A 24,453-nucleotide genomic window follows, 5' to 3' on the forward strand; every position below is an offset into this window, starting at 1 on the left:
ATGCCCTGGAGGTAGAAAGTCTAATAAATACTGACCTTGAGAGATGGGCATAAGAAGAGATTCATTGTCTAAGAATGAGGTGTACCGCACTATGAAATTACTCCAATGACATCTAATGTCATCGGCCTTTCCTGATAAACACCCTAAGGATCAGACCTTCCCTTATAATTTGACAACACTTGTACAACCAGTCATGCTATGAATAAAATATATCTGCATTCAGCTGACAACACATGGGTACTGTCTTTTCTGATCGATGGAAGGGTTTTGTGGTAGTTTTGTGGTAGTGTATTTGTTTCAGATACAAAAGGGCCCAGGTCCAAACCCTGATGTTCCCAGGAAGAGCAGGGAAAGCTTATCTTAAAACTGCAGAGAACAGCTGCTAATCACTAGATTAGGGGAAAGCAGGAAATCTCTGGATCTCCTGATCTCTGGGTGATTTGCAGTAGATTGGAAAACGTTTATGACCCTCAGCAACCAGAAACATCATAACCAGACACTGGAGAGACCTGTCAGGAGTAAGCATGGACCAATGGTACCAAATAGTATGGGAAACAGCCCTACTAGAAAAATTAACTAATAAACTGAAACTGACACGGGGACAAACAGAAGAAGACGCCTTCACCCCGGTATGGCTCCCCTTTATCACATACACAGCCCAACAGGACAACGACAATAATCCACCAACAGCATACAAATCAATATGGCTAACCTGATCCAAAACACCCACCCACCTCACTCACACACGAAAACAAAGATCACCACAGCCAATCACAAGCAAACAATCACACCCTAAGCCAACCCCAACCTCTCTCACCACCAAAGGAACACAAGTGAACAACACAAGCAACGCTGACACCAAACTCTACATACATTAAACATAATAGAAACACCGCCACCCGACCCCACCCCCATCCATCCTCCCTCTCCCCACCCCCCCTTTCTTTTTTCTTTCTGTTTTCTTCTCCCCCTAATGCCTCAACAAATGAAACGGATTTGTAAAAACGTTACATGGAAGAAGAAGAAGAAGAAGAAGAAGAAGAAGAAGAAGAAGAAACGAGGCACTACACTTCTGTAAAACAAGAAAATCCTTAATAAAAAATATTAAAAAAAAAACAATAGCAGCAACAGCGCAACTGCTTTCCCACCCCAAATTTTTAAATTTTTAAAATCAATTTTTTTTAAAAAAAAAAAAGCTTGGGTAACCAATAATTGCTTTTTGTGTGTGGAAGGACTGTGAGCTCCTGTCACTTCTGTCGACTCAACTTCCTGGATTCAGAATTCTTTAATTCTAGGGCTGCAATCCTAATCCTAACCAATTACCTGAGAATGAATTCCATTGAATTCAATTGCCCTCTACATAGATATGGTTAGGAAGTAAGTACATGGATTTGGCAACAGGCCCAGTTTAGGGGAATCTCAGGATGCCCACTTCTGCTGTGGAGCAATTGTTGTTGACTGAATAGGGATTTCAACAAGGCGCGACTTGCTACTCTTTACTCTTCCACGGGCTGCTGTTCCTTGTGGTCTAAATAGATGTGTGTCCCCCCCCCCCCTTGCACTGGGGAAGTGTCGAAATGTGGGCGGGCTAGGGGAGACGCCGTCCTGCAAGCGCGCTTGGCTGCGTTACTAGAAAACGGCTCTCCGCCTCGCCTGCGCCTCCGTCGGTGCCGCCCAGGAGCGCAAGGAAAACAGCCGCGGTTTGGCAATGTGGCGGCTTCTCCGCAGCAGCCTCCTGCAGCTCGGCCGTCGGGGCTCTCCCTCCGTGAGTATCTCCATCGCCACAGGCGTTCAACCCTGGCTGTCGATGCGCGCTGCGGAGGATGGCAGTGGTCCAAGAAAGGGGCGCGCGTCTCCTTGGCGCAGCGGTGCCAAAGGCTCCGTGCGTCTTTGCGCGACCAAGGGCACCTGGATCAGGTGAATCTAGTTCAGCCCCTGGCCAGACAGGTGACATCGAGTCAGACCGTTCATCGCCCTAGTTTAGGACAGTATATTTTCTTCTCTGCGCTGACTGGCGGCTTGCCGGGCTGGGAGATCAAATGGCTGCAGCGCTGGTTCCGAAAAGGTCGTGCGCTCCTCCGAGGGCGAGAGGTGCAAAACTTCTTTTTAAGGAGAGTGAGTGCCAAATGCCAGAGCCGAGGGACTTCCGGCTGGCGCAGGCACTTGACTTCTTCAGTTTTGCCTTGCAGTGTTTCCCCCCCCCCCCCGCACCTCTCTCTGGTCACCTATAAGCCATGCGCAACCATTAAAGTCAATCCAAGAGGGAGAAAATGGGGAGCCCTTCCAGCGATGCTGCCGAGCATGTCTCCCCCCCCCCATAATAATATTTATTATTTTCCATACATAGACATAGCAAAAGAAAAAGTTGACAATACTAAAGGAAAAAGAATGGAACAGAAAAAAGAATATAGAACATAAAATACAACAAATCATCACTACACTAACACTTAATTAATTAGTTAAGATCCATCTTCATAAACATATTATTTGACTTCCTCTAATCTCTTCCATCCGAATTTCTTAGTAATTATATATAGCAGTTTCCAATATCATTATTTCATAAAACCATATCACAGTCATAATCATATTTCCTAACTTTTCTTATCGTACATTTTCTTATTTATATATTTAATCCTAATTTAATCCTAGGCCTAATTGATTCTTTCAAGTGATTACATATCTTTAATATTACAATATTTATTCAGATAGTCTTTAAATTTCTTCCAGTCTTCTTGGTGTTCCTCTTCTTTCTGGTCACGGATTCTCCCGGTGAGGTCAGCCAGCTCCATAAACTCCATCATCTTCATCTGCCATTCTTCTACCGTTGGTAGTTCTTGTGTTTTCCATTTTTTGGCTAGTAAAATCCGTACAGCAGTTGTGGCATACAAAAATACTTTTCCATTATTTTTGGGTGCTGCCGAGCATCTCTACGTGCCCTTCTCATTATTTATTGCCTCAGCACAACTGGTCTTTTTAGGTTAGTAGTTCTAAAAAAAATTCTCTGGGTCACACTTTCAGAACAAAAAATTGCTTGCACCACACTGGTTTATTATTATAATTATTGATAAGAAATGCATTGGAAAACAAAAGATACCTACCAGGGTGGATTGGCAGATGAAAGCAGTGCTTTTTTTCTTTAAAAATGTTTAGGGGTGCTCTCATTTTGACTCTAGAAAATCACCATTTTATAGTTCAAATCGGGGAAGATAAATACAGTAAATGGACAAAAGTACAAAGATTCACAAAATGTTTAGGGGTATGTGTACCCCCAGAAAAAAGCACTGGATGAAACTATTGGACTATGCAAAGATGGCTAGATTAACCGGGAAAATCAGAAACCAGGAGGATCAAAACTTCAACATAGAATGGGACAAATGTGTATTATATTTGAAAGACCACTGTAAACACTTGAACTCTTTGGCTGGTTTTAAATAACTCTTGCAATGATACATAGTTTTTGGAGGACTGTAAATTGGATGGACTTATAATATGCAGTTTAAAACTTACTTAAAGAACCCATGGAGGGGAAGAGGGAAGTCTTGGGATTCGGAAGAATCTTGTGTTTATCCAAAGAGTGTCAGGCTGATTTAAATGGGCCTTTACTACTCCATAAATATGCCTTGGAACAAGATGTCAATGGGATCAACTTTTAATCTTAACAGAAGAAAGAATGTTTCCCTATGTTGCTATCCAGCCATTACACAAATACCTGACTCCTGTAAGCGTTAAGAGCACAATTTCCCCATATCTCTGTTTGCACAAACATCTTTTTCATTGCAAAAGAATAGAGGATATTTCTACCTAAATAAGAAGAGTTTGGATTTGATACCCTGCTTTATCACTACCCGAAGGAGTCTCAAAGCGGCTAACAATGTCCTTTCCCTTCCTCCCCCACATCAAACACTCTGTGAGGTGAGTGAGGCTGAGAGACTTCAGAGAAGTGTGGCTATCCCAAGGTCACCCAGCAGCTGCATGTGGAGGAGCGGAGAAGCGAACCCTGTTCACCAGATTACACGTCCAACGCTGTTAATCACTACACCACACTGGTTCTCACCATAAGGGTATGGTGCTGATAACTCCAAGGTTGCAGGGTCCCTTCCAGCTCAACAATTCTATGATTCCAAGCTCTTTTAATCAGATTGCTTTATTGCAGAGATGAGGAACCTAGAATCATAGAATCATAGAGTTGGAAGAGACCACAAGGGCCATCGAGTCCAACCCCCTGCCAAGCAGGAAACACCATCAGAGCACTCCTGACATATGGTTGTCAAGCCTCTGCTTAAAAACCTCCAAAGAAGGAGACTCCACCACACTCCTTGGCAGCAAATTCCACTGTCGAACAGCTCTTACTGTCAGGAAGTTCTTCCTAATGTTTAGGTGGAATCTTCTTTCTTGTAGTTTGGAACCATTGCTCCGTGTCCGCTTCTCTGGAGCAGCAGAAAACAACCTTTCTCCCTCCTCTATGTGACATCCTTTTATATATTTGAACATGGCTATCATATCACCCCTTAACCTCCTCTTCTCCAGGCTAAACATGCCCAGCTCCCTTAGCCGTTCCTCATAAGGCATCGTTTCCAGGCCTTTGACCTGTGGCCCTCCAGATGTTGCTTCCATCAGTCCCAGCAAACATGGCCAAACTCCAGTTTCCATAAGTCCCAGTGAGCATGACCAATGGTCAGGGATCATGGGAGTGGAAGTCCAGCAACATCTGCACAGCTATAGGTTCCCCATCCCTGTGCCGAACATTTTTTTCAGATCCTAAACTATGCAGTTAATCATTTTACAAATAACACTTGAAGCTGACGGAGCCAACTTTGCACGATACTATGGCAAATGGGTCATATCTTCCTTTCCGTGTTTTAGCTCCTGCCTCCTGGTGCAATGGGGAGCTTTGGGGTAAGACCCAGAACTTTAGCTTCGAACCATGCATATAGCACAGGCGAGAGGAACGCCACTAAGTCCACTGAGCGCTTTCCGCTACCTAAGGAGGAGGATTTGCCAAACGATATAGCAGAGCTTATGAAGAGAGAAGAAGCAAAGGTAAGACTGATATACTGGAATCACCTTATAAGACAGCTGAGCACCTAGCAGGCCAACCGGTTCACTCCATTAGGTTTAGCATGTCAGAGGCTTGCAAAATTGCGGCAAAGAATACGCGCTAGACTTTATTAAAAAGCTGCCTTAATCCCAGGTCAGCCAATTTACTCGCTTTGCCCTGCATGGTTTGCTGAACTGAACTACAACTCACAGCATCCCTGGCCATGCTTCCTAGGGCTATGGAAGTTGTAGTTCAGCAACATCTTGGGGGACAAAGGTTAACCTAATTTTTCACTCCATAAGGCACACTTTTTTCTTCCTAAAAAGTAAGGGGAAATGTCTGTGCGTCTTATGGAGCAAATGCATGGTCCCTGGAGCTGAATTGCCCAGGGGCAAAAAGCAGATATTGCTTTGGGGGGGAGGGGAGAGGAAAGTGGGTGTTGAAACAAAGTCGCCAATCGGCAAGCGATCGGGGAGGGAGATAAGGGACGCTAGCAATAAAGGAGGCTGCCTGGGACCGGGGAGGTAAAGAAAGCAAACTTGCAAGGAGTGGAGACAGGAATACTAAAGCAATGAGGAGAGAAATTAGAAGAAAAGGAGGAGCAAAAAACTGCTCCAGCTAAGGAAAAGACACTAAGGCAAACAAGAGGGAAAGGAGTGTTGAAAGGAAGCAGCCGATCAGTAAGCGATTGGGAGGGAGATAAGGGACGCTAGCGATAAAGGAGGCTGCCTGGGAGTGGGGAGGTAAAAGCCCATGGATCCTCAGGATTTTTGCGTTGGGTCACCCCAAATTCACCATCAGATCACATAGCATGTCCATGGCTACAGCCTGCACCAAAAAACACATGCACCCACTGTTTTGTGGGGCCACAATGGCGCAAAAACGTGGTTACAAAGCACAGATCCACATGGATCCTCAGGATTTCTGCATTGGGCTACCCCAAACTCACCATCAAATCACATGTCTGTGGCCACAGCATGAACCACAAAAATCATACATCCACCGTTTCGTTCAGAATTTTTTTTTTCTTGTTTTCCTCCTCTAAAAACTAGGTGTTTCTTATGGTCATGTGCGTCTTATGGAGCGAAAAATACGGTAATTAAACACATTAAGCACAGTAAAGCATCAAGCATGTTCCCCATGTATGGTCTATTCTGGCTGGTAGCAGCTCTGCAGAGCCTCAGACAGCGGATCTCTGCCACTGCCTGATGCTTCTGAGTGGAGAGATTAGGCTGAGAAATTAGGATCTTCTCTGCAAAGCACGTCAGCTGTGGCTCTTCTCCACTGCTTGGATGATTCGGAACGGGAGACTTGGCATCAGCCTGCAGTTTTCTAGCGAATGGCCCTTAGCTAATTGTGCTATATCTGAGAATGGATGGCATTGTATAGACTCTTCCCTTAATGGCAATTTGACTAGCTTCCCCCCCCCCTCGATTCCCGAACAGCGTGGGTTTTTGCCCAATGTGCTCAAGGTGATGTCTCACCGCCCAACAGAACTCAGAGCATTCCTTGCTTATTTCAGTGCCGTCGTGAACAAGGAGACAGGTAAGCATGGCGATCAGACTATGGTCTTCTTTCCTGTTCCAACAGTCATAAACCCCCAGTGGCAATTTTATTATCATCTACTCTTCTATTTTTATACCAGTTCTCATAAAAAAAGAGAAATCCCAGAGTAGTTCACACCAAAATATGCTGGGGTGAGCAACAGCTCTGTGTGCACTCCAAATTATAGGGCAAATTGGGCCGATCTGGGAAAGGTCCTCCGGTTTCTGAGTTGCATCGTACCATGAAGAAGATGCCTCAAGGTGGACCTGGGACTCCCTAAGCTTTTAAGGCGCTCTGGGGCTTCAGTTTTCTCCCACCCCCTCATCAGAAATGAAACCAAGCTGACTTAGACAACACCCAGAACTTGAGAGGAGGGAAGGAATGAGGGCAGGATGGAGCCAGTGCTGTTCACAGCACCCCTAAGCATCATTCAAATCACTCCAGGGTGCTACGGCACTAAAGCAATTACAGTGGTGCCCCGCAAGACGAACGCCTCGCAAGACGGAAAACGAAAGGGTTTTCCGTTTTGGAGGCGCTTTGCAAAACGAATTTCCCTATGGGCTTGCTTCGCAAGATGAAAATGTCTTGCGAGTTCCTGAGGGTTTTTTCCCCTTCCCCCCCTTTTTTCTAAGCAGCTAAGCCGCTTATCAGCTGATCCGCTAAGCTGATAAGCCGCTAAACCGCTAATAGCGCTAATCCACTAAGCTGTCAATGGGCTTGCTTCGCAAGACGAAAAAACCGCTAGACGAAGAGACTCACGGAATGGATTAATTTCGTCTTGCGAGGCAGCACTGTATAGAACAGATGCATAGTACCCTCAAACTCAGATACAGGATATAAGCGCATAAGCCCAGGATGAAGTGACTCATTCCCATGACTAGATATATGATCCACCCTTTGCATGTCTTTCCTCCCACAGGAAACCTTAGCATGGCTGACAAAGAGCTCATTATCGTGGCTACGAGTGTTGCAAACAAGGTTCCATACTGTGTAATTGCACACGGTGCCTTACATCGGATGTACTCTAAGAAACCAGTGCTGGCAGATCAGGCGAGAACCCATATTTGCTAGTCTTAGTGTGTATGTGCACGCTTCACTTCTGTGCTGTCTTAACTAACAAGCTTCCACTTGCGACCTTGCTTCTGCGCTTGTTCCAGGTTCAGGCAAAAATCTGGGATCTACCTACAGCTTGCAAAAAAGAGAGAGAGATGAATGAATTGTATGAAGGGGACTTGAGTCTGAATTTGAATGCTAGTTTATGCAAATTATTCTGGTGAAATCTTTATAGTAGGTTTTTTCCTTTTTGTGCAGTGCACTGGAAATATGATTGTAAATTAGTATATAGAGTGGTACCTCAGTTTACGAACTTAGTCCATTCTTAAACCAAGGTGCGCTTTCCCTAATGAGGCCTCCCGCGGCCGGTGCCCTTCCACTGTTCGGCTTCCGTTCATAGACCAAGGTAAAGTTCACAAACCGGGACACTACTTCCGATTTTGCGGAGTTCGTAAACCGAATAGTTCGTAAACAGGACTGCTCGTAAACCAAGGTACCACTGTATAGCAATTTAAAAGAAACTTTGAAAGATTACTGAACAAAAATTATGGGATTATAATTTATTATATTCATATTTATACAAACCTTTTTGGGATGCGGGTGGCTCTGTGGGTTGAACCACAGAGCCTAGGACTTGCCGATTAGAAGGCCGGCGGTTCAAATCCCTGCAACAGGGTGAGCTCCCGTTGCTCAGTGCCTGCTCCTGCCAACCTAGCAGTTCGAAAGCACGGCAAAGTGCAAGTAGATAAATAGGTACCGCTCCGGCGGGAAGGTAAACGGCGTTTCCGTGCACTGCTCTGGTTTGCCAGAAGCGGCTTAGTCATGCTGGCCACATGACCCAGAAGCTGTACGCCGGCTCCCTCGGCCAATAAAGCGAGATGAATGCTGCAACCCCAGAGTCGGCCACACCTGGACCTAATGGTCAGGGGTCCCTTTACCTTTATCTTTATGATTAGTTTATATCAGCTTTCTCTAACCTGGTGGCCTCCAAATGTTTTGTAGTGAAACTTCTATCATTCCTGATCATTGACCGAGCTGGCTGCAGCGGATGGAAATTGGAGTCTATTTAAAAGCTGCAGGTTGGGGAAAACTATAACATTACAAGATTCTGGGCACTTTATAACTAGATAAGTGCATTTAAAAGCCTTATGCAGCAGTGTTTAAAAAGGCCCTTGCCCAAGGCTAAGAATTGTATGGAAAAGGGCAGTTTGCTAGGTGCTTATTCTCATGCCACAAAGCTGAGGGGTTGCACTTGGCAATATTCCCTGTTCTGTACAGCCAAGCTGGTTGCAAGCATGTTGCTCTGCTTTCTTTTGGACCATATCAGCGAGGCTGAGATGGTGGGTCTGGTAGTCTGGGCATCCCTGGACCTCCATACACACTGCCCAAGCTTGCGTCTTAGGGAGGTCAAATCACTGCTGCTAACTTAGTGGTTTGACTTCACCCCCAGAGGCGCACTCTATTGTTTATTGAGACAGCCGAATGCCAACAACCCAAAACAAGAGCAAAGATTGGGGAAGCACTTTACTTCTTTGCAGCGATGCATTGCAGTTCATATTCAAGGTCACTCCCTAATCCTTCTTTTCAGCCCCCAGTCTGTTTGTCACTGGTCTGATACTGCCCTGTATATATGGTCCTTTATGTCCCACACTTGGCCATTATGTACCCCAGCAGCTGTGTTTATGATTTCCTGCTGCTTTGTTTCTGTGCAGATCATGGTGAACTGGAAAATGGCTGACCTAAGTGATCGCGAGGTAGCCATGCTCGAGTTTGCACTCGCTGTCTGTCGAGCAGATACCATCACGAAAGAACACTTTCAGAAGCTGGAGGCACACGGGTTTGACCAAGAAGATGCCTGGGACATAGGCGCCATTTCAGCCTTTTTTGCCATGGCAAATCGCATAGCTCAGCTCACAGATATGCAGCCAAACCCAGAATACTATTCCATGGGAAGGACACTGAGAGAGAAAGAGAAGACCAAATAGCACCCAAATCTTTGGGAGGAAATTGGACTCCAGATGCTTGGGCCAAAGTTCACTAATTAGTAAGTGGCTACAAGTTGTACAATAACTTGTACAAGTGGGTACAAGTTAAAAATGGCAGGCAAAGAATCCAGTGAGAAGGGAAATGTACTTTCTATTGCACAATAGTCCTGAAGAGCAGTGCTATTTTTATAGAAAAAGAGGAGCTGGAACTCACCATGAGTGCCTCTCTTGTTTTCTTATAATGGCACCCACTTGAGAGGGGCCGGAACTGAGTTCAGGTGAGTCCCCCCTGAAAAAAACCCCTGCTGAAGAGGATAGCCCTTTACAAGTACTATATATAAACTATATCCCTATATATCTTCTTAGGAACATTTCCATCTGCACCATCTCAAACTCAAATCATAAAGATGTGAAAGGTTTCCCAAGTTATCTGTTAAAATTAAGAGGGCGAGCCTACGAAGAGTAATTACGGAGCCTCTCATTTCATCATCCTGTGTCTTCCAGGAAGTCAGTATTTAACCCTGGTATGCAAGGAAGCCAGTGAAAATATACAGCTAAATAAATAACCAACCCCATTGTGCAAGAAAGTAAATCTTTGCAGGTTTAATGATGTACTTTGGTCATTGCATTCCATTTCAGACTGGTAAATAAACAAGATAAAAATGGTCAAGTATAATGGTACTAGTGTGCTTTCTAAATCCCTGAAAACAGTTTACTCCTTTATTTACTCTGGCAGCAATGGCTGTGTGTACTATCTTAGCAGCCAGCTGGCAATTTGAAATCATTCTAATAAGTGCTGAAATTACACCTCAGATGGATCTGCTACGCAGTAAGAATACACACAAAAACACATGGTTTATTTTTAAAAATTCAGATAAATCTGATGGCATGAAGGAACACGGCAATCTCAACAGTTCAAGATCACTCCTCCTCAAGTTACCAACATATTTTTTTTGAAATAATTTTTATTTGATTTTACAATTCTAACAATGCAAAATACATACCCATATTTAGAGATTTCTCTGAATCCCTGGATTCCCACCTTCCCCTCCATGGGACCTATTGTCAACCTTTTCAACTGCATATCCGTATTATTTAGTAATCCATATTTTATGCCTCTCCATTTTGTCCAGAATAATAATTACCGTATTTTTCGTCCTATAGGATGCACCGGCCCATAGGACGCACCTAGTTTTTCGGGGGGGGGGGAATAAAGAAAAAATATTATTCCCCCCCCCCCAGCCGCGGCTTCAGCGCATCCTGCGCTCTGTACAGCAGACTGCTATCCGCAGCCTAGGGAGTGTCTAGGCTGCGGATCCCTAGGCTAGTGTCCCTAGGCTGCGGGTGTCTGCCCGAAGCGCAGGGCACTCTGCTTCAGGGCGCCCCGCGCTCCGGGCAGCAGGCTGCTATCCGCAGCCTAGGGAGCCCTGGGGAACTCTCGCGGGCACCCCAGGCTTGCTGATAGCTTCCTGAAGCCTGGAGAGCGAGAGGGGTCGGTGCGCACCGACCCCTCTCGCTCTCCAAGCTTCAGCGAAAGCCTGCATTCGCCCCATAGGACGCACACATTTCCCCTTCATTTTTGGAGGGGAAAAAGTGTGTCCTATAGGGCGAAAAATACGGTACTACATTACAAGTGGTATTGCCATCTTGCTAATGTTTCCACCTGCTTACAGGGGTCTCCTAGGTAAATTACAAATGTTCCCCCACAAACATTTTGTTACGGAAAAAAGTACGTGTGAGGCTCGTTGGGCAGTGCCCACGGGTCCCTGCGGAATAAAGGAAGGATTCCAGCCAACCGGAGCAAATAGCTGTAGACCAAAGTTTATTGCGCAGTAGGTTCAAAGAGCAAATTTGAACCCCAAGGATGGGGTGACAAAGACTTTTAAAACTTGCCCACCATATCCCAGAATACAGTTCGTACAGCATCATTGCTACATCACTGACATGTCACAAAAGGGGAGGGGTTAACTTTGGCGAACATGTTCAGACAAGTCCTTGGTACAAGATTAGCATAGGCAGACATGGCAGGGCAAGACTCAGGTATAAGGTTAGCAAATATGTCTTAAGTGCCCACCACCCAAAAGTACAATAGAAGTTCCTTTGCATGTCTGGAGCCTGAGCCGAGTCAGGTGATGAGATCTGGCTTCCTTTGGCTACTAATGAGCCCAGCAATTGTCACCTCTGGCAACTTCCTGGAGTCCTTTTCCAAGGGGAAAATAGCTTTGGAATGGAGGAAACTGGCAAGGAGTTGATTTTATATTATTTTAAAACTAGGTGACTTCCATGAGCTGTCAAGTTGAAAGGATACATTCATGCATAATATTTGTATCATTTAACAACTTTAAAGATGTGGGCAATTACCCCCGGGTAATTTCCGTAACAATTTATTTTTTATCACCCCCCGCCCCCCCCCCAGCTTGTTTCTGGGGGGCAGAAATCATAGGGGGCGGGGCGATCCACAAAGGAGGAGGCGTGGCCTTGAGAAGGGGCGCGGCTTTAGAAGCAGGGCGCCAGGGCACCTCCCCTCTGGGGGAACGGAATCCCGGCGGCCCTTAAGAGCCGGGTCCGTGCTTCCGGCCGGCGCCTTTTCGAAGGGTGCTCCCCGCACCGGAAGTCGGGGGGAAGGAGGCGGAGGAGGCCGAAGGGTGTGTGTGAGGGGGGAAGAGAGGGGAATGCCGCTGCCGGTGGCGGCGGGGCCGGGCTCGGGATGAGCTGGAAGGCGCGCTGGGGGCCGACGCCGGAGCGGCCGCCTCGCGGCGAGGGGGACCAGACGCCGCCGCCGCCGCCGCCGCCTCCGTCGCCCCCCCGGGAACCGCCGCCCCCGGACGCCGCCGCCGCCGCCTCAGCGGCAGCAGCCTCCTCAGCCGTGGCGGCGGGGGCCGTTTCGGTGCCGGGCGGGGGCCTGTTCGCGTGGGTGCGCGGGCGGCGCCTGGGCCATGGCGGGCGCTGCGTGGAGCCGGCCAGGGACACGTTCCGCGCGATGACGGGGCTCTACGGCGCCATCCAGCCCGCCGACTCGGTTTCGCCCATCACCCGCACGCACGGCGCCGTCTTCAACCTGGAGTACTCCCCCGGAGGGTAAGGAAGGCCGAGGGGCCCTCGGTGGGGAAATTCCCCTCCCCCCGAGACTCGTAACATCTTGGGAAGGGGGTCCCGAGGGTCATCCAGTGTTTCCCAACCTTGTGCCTCCAGCTGTTTTTGGACTACAATTCCCATCATCCCTTGCCACTGGTCTTGCTAGTCAGGGATGATGGGAGTTGGAGTTCAAAAACAGCTGGAGGCCCAAGGTTGGGAAACACACCCCCTCACCCCCAGTGATGCTTGGTAAATGGTGGTCCTAATCCTTAGTCCATTGACATAGCAACTGGTGAGTCAATTGGCATTGGAAGTGTGCTTTCTGAGTTTTATGGAAGAAGCAACTGAGTGGTATTCATCTTTGTTTTACTTAACGAACATGCTGACATCACGCCTAAGAGTTTTGTTGCACATACCTAATTGGGGGAGGAGAATTGGGCACTGAGGTTTGATCCCATAGGAGTGGCTTTTTGGGGTAGGCAAGAAAGACACTGACAAACTGGAACGTGTCCAGAGGAGGGCAACCAAAATGGTCAAAGGCCTGGAAACGATGCCTTATGAGGAACGGCTAAGGGAGCTGGGCATGTTTAGCCTGGAGAAGAGGAGGCTAAGGGGTGATATGATAGCCATGTTCAAAGATATAAAAGGATGTCACATAGAGGAGGGAGAAAGGTTGTTTTCTGCTGCTCCAGAGAAGCGGACACGGAGCAATGGCTCCAAACTACAAGAAAGAAGATTCCACCTAAACATTAGGAAGAACTTCCTGACAGTGAGAGCTGTTCGACAGTGGAATTTGCTGCCAAGGAGTGTGGTGGAGTCTCCTTCTTTGGAGGTCTTTAAGCAGAGGCTTGACAACCATATGTCAGGAGTGCTCTGATGGCGTTTCCTGCTTGGCAGGGGGTTGGACTCGATGGCCCTTGTGGTCTCTTCCAACTCTAGGATTCTATGATTCTAAGAGCAAAGTAACATGCACGCCATACTGTTATACGACTTTAACGGTCATGCTTTCCCCAGAGAATCCTGGGAACTGTAGTTGGTCACAGGGCTACAATTCCCAGGACCCTTAACAAGCCAAAGTTCCCAGAATTCCTGCTGTGACAGTTAAAGTGGTATAATACACTCTGATTAAACATATGGTTGGGTTGGGATAGGTGGTGAGGGGAGCATGTCCCTTTGCCTTCTGGTTTCAGGGATCATTTGATTGTGGTCATATAACATGTGATCAATTGGTGGCATTTAATTAATTGATTCACGATCCACTACATTGCAGCAAATGAGAGAAAATAAATGTGGTTCTAATTAAAAAATCCAGTGTGTAGAAATTCTGCAAGTTACTCCATGGAACGCCTCTCCCTTTGGAACTATTATTCACATTTCAGCTCTGTGTTTGTGTGCCCTTTAAATAAGGAAACCTTTTTGTTCTTTACCAGATGTCATTGAGAGGGTGTTGAGTTTCTTTGGGCATAATAGCCTGTTTCTTGTTTCTTTCCTATCCAGGTCAGTACTAACTGTTGCTTGTGAACAGACAGAAGTCCTTCTTTTTGATCCCATATCTTCAAAGCACATCAAAACTCTCTCTGAAGCTCACGAGGACTGTGTAAATAATATCAGGTTGGTTGGCTGGGAAATGAAAACCAGTTACAGATATCTAAAATTCCAGTACTTGTTTTATTTAAGCTCTGGAAGCATTGATGCTGTAGTGACAAACATATCTTCTATTTTCTCTTTTATGTTTTTTCCCTCCCATCAATTAGTAATGAGAGTCATGGTACTAATTTTTTACTTTTTGCTGCAACCCAAGCCAGAACTTGAATGCTGTTGCCCATAAACAGCCACAGAAAACTGAGGCAGGCCCTGTCTGCCTTGCCCATCCCTGAATCTGTTTCTTGGTTTGAAGCTAGTTTGCAATGGAACCAAGGAAACTGCCTTCTTGATGTACAAGTTGGACCTTTCCCTCTGTACACTGCTTCACCGCCCATCCCCAAATAGTTGTAATTGTCTTTTTTAAAAAAAAAAAAATTATTCAAATTTTAAAGATTACAAAGAGTATATAAAAAAAACATAAAAAATAAAAATAAAAAATACAGAAAAAATACAGTTAAAAAAAAACCAGCTCAAACCTTTACATAGCTTTCTTTCCTTTGCTTATTTCCTTGACCTCCTCACACCTCCCTTTTTTGTATTCTAGTTTAATTAGATATTTCAGCAAATCCTTTCCAGCTTTGTTTTTATCCTAATAATTTATCTTAATATACTGTAATTTTACATTCTCATCTTTCACCAATTAAAAAATCAATTTTTACCTAATCCTTTATATCATTTCTGCTAAAACCACATTACTTCCTTCCAACATCCTTCTAACATTCCTGAATTTTACAATGTTTCTGTAGATAAACTTTAAATTTTTTCCAATCTTCTTCCACCAACTCTTCACCTTGGTCTCGGATTCTACCAGTCATTTCTGCCAGTTCCATAGTTGTAATTGTCACTTGCCATTCCCTCCCTCCACCCCCCCCAAAAAAAAATTAAAAAAATTGCTAAGTGTTTTTGTTTTTCGGCTGGTGCCTTCTCTAAAGAAGCACAGGTGTGTGCACATCTTGGACAGCTCATTGCATCAGATAACAGTGTAATGCTCTATTGAAATTTTGCATGTTTCAATGTTATTGAAATCTCGGGAACAAATGTGCATTGAAAGGATGATGAAACCAATCCAAACCTGGGAATGCGTTTTGGCAGCTTGCTAAATCTGTTTCTGAAACTCTAGCTAGCGCCCGCATGTACACCTCCAATCTGACAATGTCTGTCTTTGTTTTCACATCAAGATGTTATGAAAATCAATATCCTGGCATTTCTCTTCATGTGGCTGTCATCTCAAAGTTTATTTGAGGCGGGGCGATTTAGAGGGGTTTTGCATGAATTTCAAGATACGAAATGGCCTCCCTCCTTGTCCATTTTATTTGTAGGTTTCTTGATAACAGACTGTTTGCAACTTGCTCTGATGACACTACCATAGCACTTTGGGATCTGAGGAAGCTGGACACGAAAGTGTGTACTCTGCATGGTCACACTAGCTGGGTAAAGAACATTGAATATGACACTAACACAAGACTGTTGGTAACATCGGGATTTGATGGAAATGTTATCATTTGGGATACCAACAGGTAAGCAGATTTTAAACTGGCATCCCTCTTGATATGGAAATATTGAGGTAGATAGATGTCTGTTGCTCTGAAATGCCTTTATTCTGTACCTCATTTGCAAACTTGCCTGTTGCAAACATGGTGTTATGGCAGCTGGGGTTGCATAGACTCAGTGTGTGGGTTAAATCGAACAAGTGCCAAGTAGATGTGTATAGAAAAAGGGGCTGGGTAGAAGTCTGTCTGCTGTCATCCCCATTCCCCCACAATCTGCAGTAAGTCAAGGCATCCCTCTCAAAATTCAAATAACGAATATAACTCTGGTTTCAGTTGATAAGAATGAACTTCTGGGCATGCTCACTTGAAGCAAACCTTGATAGTTCCTAATAATAACAATAATAATAATAGTTTATTTATACCCTGCTACTCTGGGCAGCTCCCAACAGAATATTAAAAGCACGATAAAACATCAAACATTAAAAACTTTCCTAAACAGGGCTGTCTTCAGATGTCTTCTAAAAGTCAAAAGTCAGATAGTCATTTATTTCCTTGACATCTGATGGGAGGGTGTTCCACAGGGCAGGCACAACTACCAAGAAGGCCCTCTGCCTGGTTCCCTGTAACCTCACTTCTCGCAATGAGGGAACCGCCAGAAGGCTCTTGGAGCTGGACCTCAGTGTCTGGGCTGAACAGTGGGGGTGGAGACGCTCCTTCAGTTATACTGGGCCGAGGCTTTTTAGGGCTTTAAAGGTCAGCACTGACTTGTGCCCAGAAACATACTGGGAGCCAAAGCATGAGAGGGAGTTTAAATACTAATTGCTGAATTACAATTACAATGCTTTATAGTTAACCAAACCTATGGCTTGAGGTAGTAATCTTTTGTCACTACTAAACAATATTGTGATTGTATTAAGCCTGAAAACATGGAACAGTTGAGAAAGAGAGAAGGAATGAAAGAACATTGGAACTTGTGTGGTTTGGTCTCAACAGTCTTTCAGTATTCACAGCAAAACACCCAGTGTAGCCGGATATGTTAATGCAAAATTTCCTCCATGAGATCTGGCTCAGGTAGCCTTGTCTTGTAAGCAGAGCTTGCGTATAGACAAACCCCAGACCAGAAAAGTAACCCAGTGAGACCAGCCTTATCTCCTTCTTTCATTGTACAGTGGAACCTCAGGTTGTGGACATAATCCGTGATGGAGGCACATCTGCAACCCACAGTGTTCACAAGCTGAAGCACCACTTTACACAGGTGCCGGCGCGATTTGGCGCTTATACACAAGCAGCAAAACCCGGAAGTAACCTGTTCCAGTACTTCCGGGTTTCCCACAGTCCGCAACTCAAAAACACATAACCTGAAGCAAACGTAACATGAGGTATGACTGTATGAAGTAGAAAGCGAGGAGTTACAATGAGTACTATATTACTGTTAAGATACATACCATCTTAAATATAAGGCTGAGGTTCTTCCACATGTGCCTACTCCATGAAAAGCAACAGAATGGGCCTTTTCTGTGGTGACTCCTCGCTTGTGGAATGCTCTCCCCAGGGAGACTCGCCTGGCGCCTTTGTTACATATCTTTAGGCACCAGGCAAAAGCATTCCTCTCCTCCCAGGCCTTTGGGTAATTAAATAATCTATGACCTTTTAAACTGAGGGAGCATTGTGTATGTTTGTTACTATGTTACAGTGGTATCTCGGGTTACATACGCTTCAGGTTACAGACTCCGCTAACCCAGAAATAGTGCTTCAGGTTAAGAACTTTGCTTCAGGATGAGCACAGAAATCGTGCTCCGGCGGCGCAGCAGCAGCAGGAGGCCCCATTAGCTAAAGTGGTGCTTCAGGTTAAGAACAGTTTCAGGTTAAGAACGGACCTCCATAACGAATTAAGTACTTAACCCGAGGTACCGCTGTACGTATTTTTGTGCTTTTATATTGTAAACCTCCCTGTGATCTTCGGATGAAGGGTGATAATAGAAATTTAATAAATAATAATAAATAAATGGAATTCTTGAAACTAGAAGCCAACAGTGGATGTGGTTTGACGCTTCTCTTTCCCCAGGTGTACAGAAGATGGTTGCCCTCACAAGAAGTTCTTTCACACCCGCTTTCTCATGCGCATGAGGTTAACACCAGACTGTTCCAAAATGTTGATCTCAACCTCATCTGGGTATCTCCTGATCTTACACGATCTTGACTTAACCAAATCCTTAGAGGTTGTCAGCTATCCGATTTTAAGAGCTAGGAGAACGACATCCAATTCGGGTCAGTCCTTATGTTTTGATTAGTATATACCCGTGTCATGTCTGCTATTCATTTGCCTAACAAGAGATAGCTAGCGCTGGGGGAGCTGTGCTGTGAGCAGTGAATTAGCCAACCCCTCCGTTGTTTATTGCATTTCATCAAGTTTATGCACCGTTTCATTGCTTTAAAAAAACCTCAAAGCGGTTTACAAAAGGAGATTGACTTGTCCACTGAAAAGTTTTTGCATGATGCATTGGTTTCTGGGTAGTTTTTAGGACGTGAGCTCAAAGTTCATATATAGTCCCTGCTGTGATTCCACCATCAGCTCATGTGAACTGAATGTGTTACACTTCCCCCACCCCAAGTCTGCCCTGTGTCTGCAGCATCTGTGGAAGGAACATTGGTAATGGTGTGTGCAAGATGCCTTTCAGATTCACCATTACAGTGGTACCTCGGGTTACCGTATTTTTCGCCCTATAGGACGCACTTTTTCCCCTCCAAAAATGAAGGGGAAATGTGTGTGCGTCCTATGGGGCGAATGCAGGCTTCAGGAGAGCCACAGCGCCAGCCCCACAAGGTCGGGGGACAGTGGGGAGGCGGAACGCCGCCATCCCGCTGTCTCCCGATGTGGTCTGCAGGCGGGCGGCGGGGAGACGCGTGCTTCTCCCCGCTGCCTGCCCCGCAAGAAGCTCCGGGGACAGCGGGGAGGCGCAGCACGTCTTCTCGCTGTCCCCGGACCTGGTCTGCAGGCGGGCGGTGGGGAGAAGAGCGCTTCTCCCCGCTGCCGGCCCCACAAGCACCTGGGGGGGGGGAATTTTTCTTTATTTTCCCCTCAAAAAACTTGGTGCGTCCTATGGGCCAGTGCGTCCTATGGGGCGAAAAATACGGTGCATGTGCTTCAGGTTACATACACTTCAGGTTACAGACTCTGCCAACCCAGAAATAGTACCTCGGGCTAAGAACTTTGCTTCAGGATGAGAACAGAAATCGTGCTCCGGCGGCGCGGCAACAGCAGGAGGCCCCATTATCTAAAGTGGTGCTTCAGGTTAAGAACGGACCTCTGGAACAAATTAAGTACTTAACCCGAGTTACCACTGTACTGATCTACTCACTGAAGAACTCTGATCAGCTTCCAGAAACCCAGTGTTTCACAGCAGACAGTTTGTAAATCTTTGCTTTGTAGTGGTTTTGAGTTGTGTTTTTTTTAATAAAAAAACCCTGCTGCCTTTTTCCTTATCTGCGACTACGACGGGTAACCATTTAATACAAACTGTTGTCCACAACCTTAGGAGGCAAATAAGAGAAACCTAAATAATGCCTCCCCAAATTAGAAGCTTATCAAGAAGTTCCATGGGCTCTGACATTAGCAGACATCCACAGGGAAGAGTTTAAACCAGTGGGTCCCAAAAGGGGGCACATGCCCCACAGGGGGGCAATTTGATTTTTAAGGGAGGCAATTCGAGAATGAGTTATTAACAGTGAATGGCCTTTTAGGCTTCTTCCATGTGAATAGGAGTTCACTTTTTGAATAAGAAGATATGTCGGGGGGGGGGTCAGGATTTTGGAGATTCTTAGGTGGGGCATGGCCAAAGAATGGTTGGGAACCACTGGTTTAAAGTGATGGAACACATGAGATTTAATGGTTGAACAGGATCCCTTCTGTACATTTCATTTTATACGTTACTGCTTTCTTCTCAGATTTGACATCTGCCACATCGTCCATTCCTCGGAGCGCTGGGTCGCCGTGTCATCAGAGTGACACAAACCCAGTGTCTGAGAAGCATATGGTACGAGCTACCCAGCGAGAAGGTGTGTTAAAACAGGGTTAAACCGGGGGGGGGGGGATATTCCACCAACAAGGGTGTCCCAGAAACTAAAAACGGTCTCCTCCATTCAGGTTCAATAAAGTTAATGCAGCCTTGCAACTCCATGTAGGCTGCTTGAGGACTGGTTCAGAACTTCATGCTTGTCCTTTGATAACTACAGGCCACACACTTGCATGTGTCGCTGAGCTCTGGGCTCAGTGCAGTACAGTAGACTTCCATTCATACCATAGTTCTTATGGTCCATTGTTTCCTTTGGCTGACAAGCCATTTGGGAAATGAAAGGGGGATAGCGACAGTGATGCTTTCTCTCCCTGCAGGTGGATCTCCACGCAATAGTCTTGAGGTTTTAACCCCAGAAGTTCCCGGAGAGAGAGATCGCGGGAACTGCATCACATCGCTGCAGCTCCATCCCAAAGGATGGGCTACACTTCTTCGATGCTCAAGTAACACTGATGACCAAGAGGTATTCTGGGGGGGGGGGGGTTATCGCATAAGGTCGGTGGTTTGAATCCCTGTTAATCCTGTTGCTCTGTCCCATCTGCCAACCTAGCAGTTCGAAAGCATGCCAGTGCAAGTAAATAAAATATGTACTGCTGTGGCAGGAAGGTAAACGGCGTTTCTGTGCACTCTGGTTTCCGTCATGGTGTTCCGTTGTGCCAGAAGCGGTTTAGTCATGCTGGCCACATGACCCAGAAAGCTGTCTGTGGGCAAACGCCGGCTCCCTCGGCCTGAAAGCGAGATGAGCGCTACAACCCCATAATCACCTTTGACTGGACTTAACCGTCCAGGGGTCCTTTACCTTTTACTTTACCTTATATGCAAATAATTTTCTTTTCTTGAAGAGAAATGCCTTCAGATGTCTTCTAAAAGTCAGATAGTTGTTTATTTCTTTGACATCTGATGGGAGGGCGTTCTACAGGGCAGGTACCACTACTGAGAAGGCCCTCTGCCTGGTTCCCTGTAACCTCACTTCTTGCAGGGAGGGAACCTCCAGAAGGCCCTCAGAGCTGGATCTCAGTGTCCGGGCTGAACGATGGGGGTGGATACGCCCAGGCCGTTTAGGGCTTTGAAGGTCAGCACCAACACTCTGAATTGTGCTCAGAAATGTACCAGGAACCAATATGGTCTCGGCCGCCACTCCCAGTCATTAGTCTAGCTGCCGCATTCTGGATTAGTTGCAGTTTCTGGATCACCTTCAAAGGTAGCCCCATGTAGAGCTAAGTTATGTTCTTGGGCCCACATGAGTAGGATGAACTGGCAGTTAGCAAAGTGGATTAATTGTGCTTTTCTCCCCCTTGCTGTAGTGGACTTGTGTCTACGAATTCCAAGAAGGAACTCCGATCCGGCCCGTTTCTCCTCGCTGTTCCCTCCGATTGACTCATTGCATTGAGGAAGCCAATGTCGGCCGGGGCTATATCAAAGAACTCTGTTTCAGCCCTGACGGCCGGATGATCTCCTCCCCGCATGGCTACGGGATTCGCCTGTTGGGATTTGACACCCAGTGCAGCGAACTGGTGGACTGTTTGCCCAAAGAAGCCGCCCCCTTGCAAGAGATCCGCTCGCTCTACTCGCACAACGACGTGGTCCTGACCACCAAGTTCTCGCCGACGCACTGTCAGATAGCCTCCGGGTGCCTTAGCGGTCGTGTTTCTTTATATCAGCCAAAGTTCTAGGCACCTCTTGCCTTGAAAAGAACTTTTTTTTTTTTAAATTACTTCAGTTTAGTTGGAGTGTTCTTTTTTTAAAAAAAGAAAAACTTGTAAATTTGGACGAGTACAGAGTTACTCTGACCCTTGGACTGGGGGAAAAAAAAAAGACAGCTTCAGTCCAGCCCTTTATATGTGTGTGTGTGTGTGTGTGTGTGTGTGTGTGTGTGTGTGTGTGTGTGTATGTATACGTGCGCGCGCGCGTATGTGTGAGTGCTGAGATTCTGAATTCACACACCAGACATCCTGCTCATTCTCCCTCTTTCCTCCTGCTGATTCCACCTGTGTCGTTTGGATGTAGCATGGCAGCACTTCTAAGTCTTGTCTTTCCACGTGACTCTTAGTGCAAGAGGCTAGCTGGGCATGAGAAGGGGGGGGGGACACCCAGACAAAGCCCACATGCTTCCTTTGCCTGGAGTTCGCTCTATTTTTCTTCTTCTAGGAATGAAGCAGTTTTCTCGCACACTAGGTTAGATACAGCGAGCAAATGCATTGTTTTTTGTTTGTTTGTTTTTTTGTGAACTACGGGAAATGCCGTTGCTACATTTTGGTATTGTTCTGCTATAGTTCAATCTGTTGGCTGGAGTTCCTAAAATTGTACGCTGTTTATTGCCAGTTCTCCCCCCCCCCAACCCACCCCACAAATGACTGGACGCACAGTTATTCTTCCTTGTTTAACTAGATATAAAATTTATTGAGAACTGGATAGCTTAACATCTTGCCCTCACAAGTCTTGTACAGGAGCACCTTCTATAATAATGTATGGGCATGGGAAGGAGTGTTAGTTGTTCACCTGAATATGTGCCCAAAAACTTAGATATACAATCCAGCAGGAAGTCCTGCACAAATCTCATTGAGATGAGACTTAAACAGCAGAATTTTCTGTTGAACTGTGTCTGAACCCTATGATGGCTTCCATCACTGTGGAAGGCTTTTGGAATTAATAAAACCATTTTTTTTTTTCCCCAATATCAAACTAAAATGTTGCCCCGTACTGTTTCCATTTTGCAACATTATAAAGGCCTGCTGGCCTGTTATATATGTGCCTTGCGAGCCACAAAAGGATGCTACTCCGTCTGAGAAAAGGCCCACCGTATATGGTCAAAAGGATTTGTCCGAATGATACTTTCTCTCCCGTGGCAGTAACAACACACAATTCTTAGCACATAATTGTTACATCCTTTAGAAGCATTCTGCAGATCTTCATTAAAATAGCTTTAAATTGTTTCACCGTTACAGACGCTTGTGTGAAATAAATTGAACCATCATATTTGTGTAGTTTCATTTTGACAAAAGGAAGGGTAAATACTGCAGGCAGTCAATAGCACCTGCTGCATAATGATTACGGCGACTGCCTCATCACTCAACAGGATCAGACAGTGGAATTTAAACGTGGCAGCAAAAGCTTTGAAGATGATCCAGGAAACAGAAGGCTTGCAACTCTCCATGACAACAAAGAGATGGCCAAAGTAGAATCTGTGATTGTGAAGGATCCCCAAGTCTCCATTGAACATGTTGTGCACAGACTGAATGTTTCGACCACTCCAGTTATACACAACCAGCAATATTCATGAGAATACAGCAATGTCTCAAGTAATTTGTCCTGAACTGCTAGAGCAGATTGCAAAAAGATCTAGAGAAATGTCAGCAAAATCAGTGCTCCGAATGAATGCTAGGTCCATCACTAGGGTGTGAGCAACAGAGAGCTGGCATGCGGTGTGTGTGTGTTGCCTCACTCCCATAAAAGTGGTTTGGCATCCTGAAATCGGCTAAAAAGCTGATCTTGAGGGATGATACGGTGCATTTCTTACCGATTTGGGGGTTGGCAGGAGAGCTACAATGAGACCATTGCAACAGATTTTAAATTACATGAGATTATAAAGAAACGGGTATGTTCCACATTAGTGCACAGAAGTGCTCTGGCAGCTCAAACGACCATCACAACCATTAAAACAATCTGATTACTATCTGTTTGTAAAATTAGAGTCTCTGTGGCATGTGCTCTTATCTAATGATGAAACCCTGAAAAGTGATACCCTGGTTGGAAGACCAAAAAGAAGTTTCTACGAAGAAAGGAGTTTTTGAAATTGAGACAATGGTTTTGGCTGCGATAAGTCACTGTCAGTTGTGACAAGAATGGCAGGGTATAAATTTGTAAAATAAAATAAATCATGGGGGGGGGGGATATGTAACTTCGTAAGGCGGCCATATTGAAGTGTTAAACTTGTATAAAATTTGGCTAATAAAAATACGTTTGCAAATACAGTTTTGACCAAACCTTTTGACTGAACCCTCAGAGCAGCGGCTAGTGTGTTGCCAGCATGGGGAATTTCTGGTTTCTCTGCATCTTTTTCTCATGAGATTGTGGAGGTTGACTCCTCTTGCAGGGAAGCTGCCCTAAATACCAGCAATCCCAGGTTTCTTATTTCCTGAAATGTCGTTTGAATCCAATATACCTACATGCGTGTTGCAAAAGCTAGTTATTCTGTTGTCTACGAACTTTGTTTTAGACATCATTTTGAATGGTGAGACTCGATTTCTAAGACTGAGCATTGATGGGATTTGAATAAAAATAGACACCCACACTCCACACAAAAAAAGCTCAGCAACATTGGCTCATCCCTTTAAAAAAGCTCAACAATGGGTAGATCACTGCCAGTTTTTTTTAATAGTGGGAGTAGATCGCAGTCTCTTGGAAGTTGGACATGCCTGGTCTAGGAGGATACATTTGCACCAAGGGCATTTAAAATAAAATGGGGGGGGTCATAATCCAGAAAATACCCATTTGCCATATTTGAGGTTATCTGCTATGCTAACAGTATCAAAGGCTGCTGCGCATGGAGA

General features: G+C 45.5%; 2 protein-coding genes across 6 annotated transcripts; both read left to right on the forward strand.

Annotated features, from left to right (window-relative positions):
- The first annotated feature begins 1,616 nt into the window (after window positions 1-1,616).
- Window positions 1,617-9,683, forward strand: LOC309332421 (uncharacterized protein). Its single transcript, XM_081845620.1, has 5 exons — window positions 1,617-1,765; window positions 4,864-5,040; window positions 6,484-6,583; window positions 7,503-7,633; window positions 9,349-9,683. The coding sequence occupies exons 1-5, from the start codon at window positions 1,709-1,711 to the stop codon at window positions 9,619-9,621; spliced, it is 738 nt and encodes a 245-aa protein (XP_081701746.1). The 5' UTR covers window positions 1,617-1,708; the 3' UTR covers window positions 9,622-9,683.
- A 2,517-nt stretch (window positions 9,684-12,200) lies between these two features.
- DCAF10 (DDB1 and CUL4 associated factor 10) lies at window positions 12,201-23,874 on the forward strand. Of its 5 annotated transcripts, none has more exons than XM_081845277.1 (8): window positions 12,201-12,699; window positions 14,194-14,307; window positions 15,660-15,857; window positions 17,896-18,098; window positions 19,776-19,885; window positions 20,217-20,366; window positions 21,208-21,780; window positions 21,831-23,874. In XM_081845277.1, exons 1-7 carry the CDS (start codon window positions 12,329-12,331, stop codon window positions 21,574-21,576), a joined length of 1,515 nt encoding a protein of 504 aa, XP_081701403.1. In that variant the 5' UTR covers window positions 12,201-12,328; the 3' UTR covers window positions 21,577-21,780; window positions 21,831-23,874. The 5 variants fall into 5 exon arrangements, with proteins under 5 accessions (XP_081701403.1, XP_081701405.1, XP_081701404.1 ...); XM_081845279.1 differs by having other exon boundaries at window positions 21,208-21,776; XM_081845278.1 differs by having other exon boundaries at window positions 21,208-21,772.
- The last annotated feature ends 579 nt before the right edge of the window (window positions 23,875-24,453 follow it).

Source organism: Podarcis erhardii (assembly GCF_964252035.2).
Source record: "Podarcis erhardii genome assembly, chromosome: 17".
NCBI lineage: Eukaryota > Metazoa > Chordata > Lepidosauria > Squamata > Lacertidae > Podarcis > Podarcis erhardii.

Excerpts from the sequence above, each read along its gene's own strand:
- LOC309332421 (XM_081845620.1), top strand. The coding sequence starts at position 1,709 with ATGTGGCGGCTTCTCCGCAGCAGCCTCCTGCAGCTCGGCCGTCGGGGC. Across the intron at positions 1,766-4,863 it reads GCCGTCGGGGCTCTCCCTCC|CTCCTGCCTCCTGGTGCAAT; the intron begins GTGAGTATCTCC and ends TCCGTGTTTTAG. Across the intron at positions 7,634-9,348 it reads AACCAGTGCTGGCAGATCAG|ATCATGGTGAACTGGAAAAT; the intron begins GCGAGAACCCAT and ends GTTTCTGTGCAG.
- DCAF10 (XM_081845277.1), top strand. The coding sequence starts at position 12,329 with ATGAGCTGGAAGGCGCGCTGGGGGCCGACGCCGGAGCGGCCGCCTCGC. Across the intron at positions 12,700-14,193 it reads CTGGAGTACTCCCCCGGAGG|GTCAGTACTAACTGTTGCTT; the intron begins GTAAGGAAGGCC and ends TTTCCTATCCAG. Across the intron at positions 18,099-19,775 it reads GAGAACGACATCCAATTCGG|ATTTGACATCTGCCACATCG; the intron begins GTCAGTCCTTAT and ends CTTTCTTCTCAG.